The 11662-nt window shown below is 19.1% G+C and overlaps 1 protein-coding gene across 1 annotated transcript; it reads left to right on the plus strand.

Moving 5' to 3' along the window:
• Nucleotides 1-7805: 7805 nt before the first annotated feature.
• K444DRAFT_527761 (uncharacterized protein) lies at nucleotides 7806-8195 on the plus strand (the record flags this gene model as incomplete). Its single annotated transcript, XM_024874658.1, has 1 exon — nucleotides 7806-8195. A coding segment is annotated over one exon (390 nt), but the record flags the coding sequence as incomplete, so codon positions are not given.
• Between the last annotated feature and the right edge of the window lie 3467 nt (nucleotides 8196-11662).

Raw genomic sequence — 11662 nt, forward strand, 5'->3', positions numbered from 1 at the left:
TACTCTTCTAAAGTTAATTCTATTATAAGTGCTTTTAGAAATGAATTTCATAATATTTAAAAGGCTATAATAAAGTAAAGCCTATTATTATATAAGGTTTATTAGAAGTAATTTAAGGCTTACTTAGCTAATATACTTTAAATACCTTAAACCTATTAATAAAATGCCTTTAAGAAACTCCGAGATCTTTATTAGAAAAATAGTAAAATAGTTACTAAATTATATACTCGAATAATTAGTCTTAAAATTAATTAGAACTTATATTTTAAGAGAGACCGGATCCGGATTCTTAATACTATTTTATCTAATTATAAGATTTATTAGATACTTATATTTATTTTTTTAGGAAATAAGATAGTATTTATTTCTAAATAGCTTAAGAAAGCTTAGAAAGTAGAATATACTACTTATTCTAAATTAAGGAAAGTAAAGACAGGGAAGTTTAATAAGAGTAACTCTATTTCTAAAGATTCTAACTTAGTAAATTCTAATTTGCAAGGCTATTAAAAAAGAAAGAAGAAGTTCCGAAAATTATATAAGAAATCTTTAGATAGTACTTTAACTTCTTTAAGGCCTTAATAAAGTACTAGTTCTATTTTAGATATGATTTATTAAACTTATAAATAGAAAAAATACTTTTCAGGAAATATAAAGTATTTTAAATATATTAAATAGACTTAATAAAACTCTAATAAAGCTAAAATTATAGAAGAATTAAGGTATTTATAAAAGTAAGTTAATACTATTATTATAGAGAAATACTTTAGAAAAGATTCTCCTAAAAAATAGAGAAAAGAAAAGGCTAAATCTTAAATATTAATAATTTTAGCTATAATAAAAAAGATATATTATTTTATATAACTATTTAAGTAAGATTAATATAGCTAGAAGTAGGTTTCTTAAAAGTATATAATAGATTTAGTAATATTAGATTAGATTATAACTTCCTTAATAATAATTAGGCTTAAACCTAAAGCTTTATTACTTTAGCTAAATATAACTAAGAATTTATAACCTTTTATAAAAACAAATTTAAAGTCTATAAGCCTATAATCTTAAGGTATTTATTATAGATAATTATAGCAAGATATATTCTTTTATGTTCTAGTTTTATAAATATAAGAATATTAGCTTTTATAGTCTTATTTTTAGTATGAAATTTTATAAAATAATTCTTATATAATATATAAACTATATTAAGAAATAATAGATATATATATTTATATAGCCTAATAATATTAAGATTCTGATACTAAAAGAGTTTAGTAAAAAGCTTAACTAATACGCTAAACTAGTATTTTGAGTCTTATTCTTAATTAAAAGTAAATATAACTATCTTAAATAATAAGCTTTATATATTTATAATAATTACTAGATCTCTATTTTATTATATAATTCTAGTAATACTAAATAAAAGTTTTTAATATAGCAAATTAATATCTTCTAAAAAGAGGCTTTAAAAGTACTTATTTATTTCCGGAATAATAAATACGAAATTTTTTTAGAGATTTTTAATTCTAATAAAGCTTTGGAATTTCCTAATCTTAGTAATATTAAATATTCTATTAATATAGATAGTACGGTCCTATATAAACCCAACTAGAAGTATTATATCTATATTTATAAGATATATTTTATAAATATTAAATAAAGCCTAATAAAAACCTAATAAAAATACTTATTCTTTTTATTTCTAAAAAAGATAAAGAACTATATCTTTATATTAATTTTTATAGACTTAATTAAATTATAATTAAGAATTAGTATCTGCTTTCTCTTATTAATAAGACTCTTAACTAGCTCTAAAAAGCCAATATCTTTATAAAGTTAGATCTTAAAAATATATATTATTAAATAAGAATTTATAAAAAATATAAGTAAAAAATAGCTTTTAGGACCTATTATAACTATTTTAAATATCTTATAATACCTTTTGCGCTAGCTAATATACTAGCTATATTTTAAGTATATATTAATACTATATTTATAAGATTCCTGAATTATTTTATAATTATTTATTTAAATAATATTCTTATTTATTCCCGAAATAAAAATAAATACTATAATTATATTTACTAGATATTTACTAGGCTATATAAAAATAATCTATTTTATAAACTTAGTAAATACAAGTTTAATATTAAGGAAATCAAATTCTTAAGCTTTTTTATTAGAATAAAAGATATTTATACGAATCCTAAATAGGTTTATAGTATTATTAAATAGCCAGAACTAGAATTATTCTATAATATTCAAGTATTTCTTAGATTTACTAATTTCTATTATAGATTTATTTACTATTATTTTCAGATAACTATAGACTTAATAAATCTCTTAAAAGAAATAAAAAAGAACCAGAAATCCGGGTTTTTTATATAAATAAATAAAATAGCTAAAAGCTTTAAAACTTTAAAAAAAGTTTTTACTATAATACTTATTCTAGTTTATTTTAACTCTTCTAAGAAAATTTGTATTAAAACTAATATATTAAAATTCGTAATTACTAATACTATTTTATAATAAGTTAATTCTAGTAATAGCCAGAAAAAATACTAGTATTTAGTAATATTTTAGTTCCGGAAACTCTCTGGAATTAAATATAATTATAGTACTTATAATAGAAAGCTACTTATAATTATTAAAGCCTTTAAGTATTAATACTATTATCTTAAAAAGTTCAGATTTATAATTAAGGTTATTATAGATTATAATAATCTCTAATACTTTATAAAAATAAAGTATCTAAAAAGCTATTAAATATATTAGGTAATATATTTTATAATATATAATTTTAATATTATTTATTATAGAAGTACCTTAAATCTAGTAAATAGACCTAGTAAAAGGCCTAATTATAAAAAAGGTTCTATTAATATAACTTGATTTCTAATTTTTTAAAATAAGCTAAAAGAAGCTTTTATAATAATAATTTAGAAATCCTTATAAATATCTAAAAAGTTTTCTTTTTAGAATAAGTATTATTTAATATTTATTATATTTATAATAATTAAAGAGAAATATTTATTATAAGATAAATAAATAGATTATCCTATATATTTCTTAATTATAGAATTAGTTAAAAAGCAAAATATAAGAAAATAACTTAAAGGCTCTATTATTATAGCTAAGATAATAGAAGTATCTATAATTATATTATTTAATAAAACTAAAGATTTCTTAGTTTCTCGAATTTTTGAATTAGATAATTATAAATATCTAATTTCTTATATATAAATATATACGGCTATTAAAAGAGCTATAATACTAGCTCCTTTATCTAAATTTCTTTTAAATATTATTTAGATAGCTTAGAGAAATAATTCTCGATATTAAAATATCTTAAAATAGAAGCTTAGTAAAAGAGATACTAAGAGAAAAGAAATCTGGAAAAATAATTTAGGCTTATTTAGATATTATTTAACAATTATTATATCTAATAATCCCGCTTTATATTAAGAAGTTATAAAGCTTTATTATAATAACCTAATAGTTAAATACTACAAAATAAAGAAAACTCTCGAGCTCTTTAGAAGATCCTAATATTAAAAGAATATAAAAAGAAATATTTATAAGTATTATTAAGAATATAATATTTGCCAGAAAATTAAAACTAAGAAGCATTTACTATATAGTCTATTTAGTAGTTTATTATAGTCTAAGAGACCCTAGAATAAGATTTCTATAAATTTTATTATAGGTCTACTACTATATAAGAATTTAGTAAAAAGTCCCGATTTAATATAATTCTTATAATTATTAACTAGTACTTTAAAATAGCGAAATATATTATATATTATAAGATAATTAACTTTTCGGAACTTATTAAGATTATATAGAAATATATTTTCTCGATCTTTAACTTTTCTAATAGAATTATTTCCGATTAAGAAATAGTATTTACTAGCTAGTTCTAATCCGCTTTCTACTTCTATTTAATATATAAATAGTATTTAAATATAGCTTATTATTTTTAGATAAATAGTTAGATAGAAAGGCAAAATTAGATCCTAAAATATTACCTAAAATATTATTATAATACCTAAAAGAATAACTAGTTTAAAAAGTTATTTTTTATGAAATTTATATATAATAATTCAAAATATTAGGTTTTATAAAATATATCTTTTTATATATATTACGAATATTATTTTTAATTTCTATAAAATCCTGAGAATAAAATTATAAAAAAATTATTAGCTATATATAAGAGATTAGAAACTCTTAAAATAAAATAAAAAAAGCTTAAAAATTTATAATATTATATATAAAATAACCGGGAAACCTATTATAATAGATACTAGTTAGCTAAATACTATTTTAAAAAAGCTTAGATAATACTATTAATAAGAAATATTAAACTTAAAATAAAAAAGCTTAAACTAAAATTTATAAATCTATTTAAAATCCTTAAATATATTAATAATTTAATATATAAGTTAGAATTACTAAGTATATATAATTATTTATATCTAATTTTTAATATTTCTTTTCTTAAAAAATATATAATAAAAAAGAATTAGAAGCTATACCTATATTTCTCTAAAGAACTTTCGGAATTAGTAAATAATAATAAAGAATAAGAATAGAAAATAAAAGCTATTATTAATTATTAATAAGATAATAGAAGTAAGAAATAATAGTATTTAATTAAATAAAAAGTCTAGTCTAAAGATTATAATATTTAGTTATCTATTTTTCCTAATTTTAAAAATTTCAAGGAACTTCTAAAATTATATAACCGAAACTATAGCTTAAAATCCGAAATTACTTTTTAATAATTTCTTAAGATTAAAAAGAATTCTGGACTATTAAGAAAAAGGCTATTTAAAAGAAAGAGAGGATCTAAATAGCTAAGAAAAGACCCGGAATAATAATAGAAATACTTTTTTCCTAAGGCTTTTTTTATTTATAATAGTTTTTTAGAGTTTTATTAAAGCTTATAAGAATTATATTTAAATTATTAGAAAAGGATTTAGAATTAAGAGAGATTTATTATAAGTAAACTAGCTATAAATATTTCAAATAAATAAACTTTAATTCTTACTAATTTCTAATTCCTAAAATAAGAATACTAAATACCGGCCTTATTTAGAATTTAGTAAAGAATTAAGTAATACTTTCCGGAATTTGCTTATTTCTTAACGGGATATAATTATATTATAATAATATTAGTATTAAGAATATTAAGAGAAGTAAGTAAGAAACTTATAACTACTATATATATTTTATAAAAGGCCTGAATTTCTGAAATTAGGTCCTAAATAGCTATAAGTATTATATTATTAGTATTTAAAATACTAGTAATAAACTAATTAGAAATCTCGGTAATAATCTTAGTAATAAGATTAATATTTTGAAAATAAACTTTATAGTATTTTTTTAAGAAATTAATAAATACCTAAATATATTAGAAAAAACTTATCTTTGGAATACTAATTCAAATAATATTATTATTTGCCTTATTAAAACGAGAAGAAGAATTTCGAAGCTTATTAGTTTCTTTCTAGTTTTTAAAAACCCAATTAATAGTATTATTTATATTAGTATAATACTATTTAGGATATTTTTTAAGAAATTTCATAAAGATTATAATAGTATTTTTCTAGAACTAGTAAGTCTCTAATAGGTAATAAGGAATCTAAAATTATATTAGCTTTAATAAATATTAAAGCTAAAGAACTTACTAATATATAAGATTTAGAACTCTTATTATAATAATTATAATTCTTTTTACTAGGTATTATAATATATAAAATAAAGGAATTAATAAATAAATACTTGAAATATTTCAAGTATTTACTAGTAATAGGAAAAAAGGCTATAAGATTATTTTTATACTTGTAATTATATTAGTAAATAATAAAGCCAAAAAAAGATATTATAAAATTAATTAAAAATAATTAAAGAAGACTTATAAAAAAGTAGAAAAAGAGGCTAGAAAATAATAATAAAAGAAGTTATTATATATATAGTTATTAGAAAAAAAGAGAATATATAGTAATATAAAGAAATTCTTTTATAGAAATAAAGAACTATCTGAATTAATTACTAGTTTTTATATTAGTTCTAATTAGAGATTAATATAATTAATTAATATATATTTCCAGAAACCTATAAATAATTTCTAGAATCTTAGAAATATTTATATGGGTTTCTTATATAAATATTTTATTAAATTTTTTCTATATAACTATTTAGATTATTCTAATACGAGATTTAATAAATAGTATTAATTTCATAAAATAATATCTTGGTATTTTGGATTAAGCTAATTAGAATATTCAGATTCCAAACGAAATTATAATTATTAGCTAGCCCCTATATCTGAAATATAATTACTCTTTCTTCTTACTTACTTAGCCCTGATTTAATTAAACGATTTTTATATTTATTATCTAGATTATATTAATAAAACTACCTCCCAAAATACTAGAAGTTTATCTCGATTAAATAAATAATTAAATAAATATTTTATTAGAATAAATTAATAGATCTTGGAAACAAGATCCTAGAAAAGAAATATAATTATAATATATATAGAGTTATATATAACTTAAAGACATATAATAAACCTCGAATATTACAGGTATTAATTAGAGAAATTAATAGCCCTTTAATATTATAAGTATTAGGCTTATAAATTACTAATTATATATATATTATTAGGGCCTCCTATTTAGAAAAGGCTTTTCTGGACTTTATAGGAAGAATAGAGATTAGTTCTATACTAAATTTAATACTATAGTTTTATAACTTATTAATTTATTTTATTATTTTATTATTTACTAATAAATACCTTATATTTTAATAATATTAATTAGAAATTATATTAATTAGAAATTATATTAATTAGAAATTATATTAATTAGAAATTATATTAATTAGAAATTATATTAATTAGAAATTATATTAATTAGAAATTATATTAATTAGAAATTATATTAATTAGAAATTATATTAATTAGAAATTATATTATAATTATATTAAAACTATTTTTAAAGGCTTTATAATTTAATATAATTATATTAATTAAAAGCTATATTATTAAACTTTTAAAATAATTAAATAAAAAGTCCTAAATTAATTAAATAAATAAATAAACTAGTAGTTTTATTATTAAAGAAAATTTATAAAAAAGCAAGTCCCAAAATAATAAAATAAGTAAAAAAAGCTATAATATATAATATTACGAGTATATTATTAGAAAATAAATTAGATTCTTTTATTAAACTTTTTAAAGAATTCAAATATTTTATTAATATTTATAATAAAAAAAAGCTTTTTTTTTAAAAAAAAATAAAAAATAAAAAAAAAATAAAAAAATAAATTTACTTTAATCATACAGCGACGCTTGCACTAAACCAGCCACCCTGCAGGTTTAGTGCGGTATAGTAATATGGTCGAAAATCAGTAATATAGTCGTTTTTCTCTCCTATTTATCGATTTTAATTAATTAAATATTAATACTATAACTAAATATGACCCAGAAGAAGAGAAAAGAATGGCCCAGGCCTCCGATTTCTATACCAGAAACCCATATATCAAAAAATCCGCAATTATGCATTAATTCAGGATAAAATATCGACTCTGGAAAGCGTATTTGGCCGGACGAAAATCACAGAATACTAAAGGAACCTATAACAAAACACTTAATCCTAATTAGGAGAAGGGCATTAAGCAGTTTATCGATTTCCTGATCTATTTAGGCCATAAAGCTAATCTCAAAACGGTTCGGGTAGCGGCAAACAAGATTCTAGCTAAGAGTATATCCACCCACCAAGTTATATATATATGGGCTTAATAATGGTTCAAACGGAATAAAGTATGGTTTAAAACCCTTCGTATAAAGATACTAGTACAAGAGCGGAAGGCGGCAAATCGAAAGGAGGATCTGGAAAAGTATTTTAATAAGTATTATAGGGCGTTAGAGAAGTTTGGGATCTGCTTTGAGGACGTATGGAATATAGACGAAACTGGCTTTCGTATCGGCGTTTTAAACGGAAAGATCATTATTATATATCTTAATACGAAAGCTGTCTACTTGGCAGATCCCGATAATCAAGAATCACTTACTATAATCGAAACTGTATTTGCTGGGGGCAAAGCAATTATACTATTCCTGATTTTAAAGGGGGAGATCCTATTAAAGAATACTTTAATAATAACCTTGATACCGAATCAGTCTTTACTATAAGCTCCACTGGGTATATAAATAATGCTTTAAGCCTTAAATATATTAAGTACTTCTATAATTAGACGTATTAACGAATACAGGGCAAGTGGAAGATATTGATTTTTAACGGTCATGGCTCCTATACTTTAGACGAGTTCTTATATTATTACTAGTCCTATAAGATTGTCCCTTTTCAACTACTACTATATAGTATACACCTCTTCTAACTATTCGATATTGGCCTCTTTTAACCCCTCAAGCACTGGTATTAAGTCAGTATTTATAATAAGATCTAGTATAATAATATCATTTATACTAAGCTTGATTTTTTAGCGGTATACCAGTTAATACGGGGAAAGACGTTTAAGTACAGGACAATTCTCAGTGCCTTTAGTAAAGCGGGCCTTTTAGGACAAGAAATAATATGGTATATATATAAGAAGCTAGCTTAATTCGCACCAAAAGAAGGTTTATTAATTGGCTATAGATTTATATAGTAATATAGGCTAATTTTGTAATAGACGAGTAAACCGAGATTCTACCTCTATAAACCCCTCCAATATCGAAACCCTTCCAAAACCCTCCTATATCTGCGAATCGTACGGTATATAATTCCTATATATATTAATATTTAGATGACCATTTTATTCTTGGAAGGGAGAAGGCAGTACTCCAGGAATAATATAATAAGCTAGATAAGGGCAGGAAGTATATACAAAAATATAGAGTTATTTCCAAGGGTTCGGCAGTTCGTTAAATCATATATTATAGAGAGTCCCTTTTTACTACTAAAGAGATAGACAATAACGCCTACCTAAATCGACAAATTAGGGAAACTAATATATATATTACAAAGTATATTACTAGTAAGCTTCTATACCGGAGACGTACTTATAGGGAAACAGCTCCGTATGATTTAGGGGAGCCCTTTGGTTATAGAGACAAACTACTATTTATTAATTATAGTAATACTAGTCTCAAGGCTTACTACCAAAAATTAACGGCAAAATAGGAGAAATAGAGGCAAATTAATCGCAAGATAGAGCTTTTTTATATAAATAAGATAGATTTTAGGCTAGCTTCCCCTGGATACGAAGAGGAGTGGATTAGTAAGTTTGGTAATATACAGGTGGAAATACTAGTCAGAGAGCTTGGTTTTATAAGGCTACTACCTAACTCCCTTTTATTTTATAATAATGGTTTTAGTAATATAGTTAGATTAGATACTAATAGGGAGGAGACAATTATTAGATATACGAAATAGGATATGGTTATTATATAATTAATTAATTTCTAAGTTAGTAGTATTTTGGGGGGGTCGCTAATAACCTGAAATATATAATATTTCTACTATTTTACTATATATATATGCGATATAAAAGTAAGAGAATTTGATTTATTAATTATAGTATAAACGCCATATAAACTATAAAATATTTTTCTGCGATTTGTATTAAAATTCTAAAAGTTGGTATTTCAAAAAAAACGACTATATTACTAATTTTCGACTATATTAGTAATACGTACTAAACCCGCAGGAATGCAGGGGCTTTAGTATAAGTCTTGACGCACGATTATTAAAAGTAAAGTTTCAAGAATTATTTTAATATTTAAAAGCTTTATATAAAGAAATTATTAAGCTAATATTAAAGACTTATAATATTTTTATTTATAATAAAAAATTATTATAATTAGCTAAAAAGAATTAAATAAGTTTTATATAAAGAAAATAAAGCTATTATTAAAAAGCTTATTATATAATTTATAAGTCTATTAATATTCGATTTTTTTATTTTAAAAAATAAATATTTAATTAAACTTTTTAGTTTTTTAATTTTTAAAAATATAATTAAAAATATTATTATTTTAAATAATTAATTAATTTAGATTGAAAATAAGCTTTATAATAATTTTAATATTTACTAAATAAAGAACTTTAAAATTCTTTATGTTTTTAGTTATATAAATAGCTATATTTTTATATTAGTTTTCTTTTATTTAAATTAAAACTATTAGAAAAATATTTTTTTTTAAAGAAGTTATATAATAACTCGAATAAAAAATATAATATTTAATAAGTATTTAAGAAGCTATTTATAAAAAAGAGCTAGATTTTTTAGAAGTTTTATATTTTATTTCTAAAATATATAATAAATAGAAATAATAATTTAAATAATAAGTTTATTTAAAAGCTTTAAAAGACTATTATTATATATTATAATAATTTAACTATTTATATTATAAAGTTTATATAATATTATATTATAAAGAATTAAAAATTATATTTTATTATAAAAAGTTTTATTTAAAAAAACTAATAATAATATAAATAAACTAAGCTTAAAAGATATTTATTTTATAAAGCCTATTTTTAAAATTCTAGTAATAAATAAATCTATTATTTTAAAGCCCGAATTCTTTAATTTTAAATATTATAATTATAATAAATTTAATTATATATTTAGAAATTATTTAAAGCTTAAAATAAAATATATAAAGCAAATTTTAATAGCTAAATTAATAATACTTATTATAAATAAGTTATTTAAAAATATAAAGTAAAAAATTTCTAATTTTTAAAAGAAGTCTTTTTTTAGGGCTATATTATATTAATATAATAAAAATTAATTTAAGTTAACTATTTGAAAATAATATATTTATATTTTCTTATATAATTAATAATAATAAATTAAATATTAAAATATTTTCTTTTATTAATACTAAAATAAATAAATAAACTTTTACTAATTTTAAGTTTATAAAAATAATAATATAAAATAATTTCTAGATATTAAGCTTATTTAATTAAAGTTATTTTATAATATAAAAGAATTTAATAATAAATAAGTTATATTTATTATTTATTATATTAAACTTATATTTTTAATTAATAAATAAAGAATTTAGTATTTATATTAATTATAAAATTAAATGCATATATTATAATATTAAAATAATAATAATTTATAAATATTAGTATTTTAATTAATTATAAAACTAAAAGATTAATTTAGCTAAATAATTAGTTTAATAAAAAGAATTAAAATAAAATTCTAATTATTATTTATATGAATTAATATTAAGAAAATATAAATAAAAGAAATAAAGCTATAATTATAAAAAAGTTATAAAAGTCTTAAATTATAAAAAAAAAGTCCTTTAATTCTTTTTATAAATCTAGTTTAAAAGCTATATATAATAGAAAAATTAAACTTAATTTTATAAATAAATATAAAGGCTTTTTTAAATCGAAAATAGAAATATTAAAATTATATTATTTAAAAAAAAGTTAAAAGTATTTTATTAATTACTTTTTTATAATATTATTTTTCGAGATTAATAAAAAGCGAGAATTATAATAAAAAAACAAGTTTATTTTAAATAAGTAATAAGTAAAATAAAATAAAAATTATAATAGTTTATAAAGGTTTTATTAAAAAGATTTAAAAACTTTATAAATATTTTCTTATTAGCTTTATAATTATAAG

Source organism: Hyaloscypha bicolor (assembly GCF_002865645.1).
Source record: "Hyaloscypha bicolor E unplaced genomic scaffold K444scaffold_58, whole genome shotgun sequence".
NCBI classification, from domain to species: domain Eukaryota; kingdom Fungi; phylum Ascomycota; class Leotiomycetes; order Helotiales; family Hyaloscyphaceae; genus Hyaloscypha; species Hyaloscypha bicolor.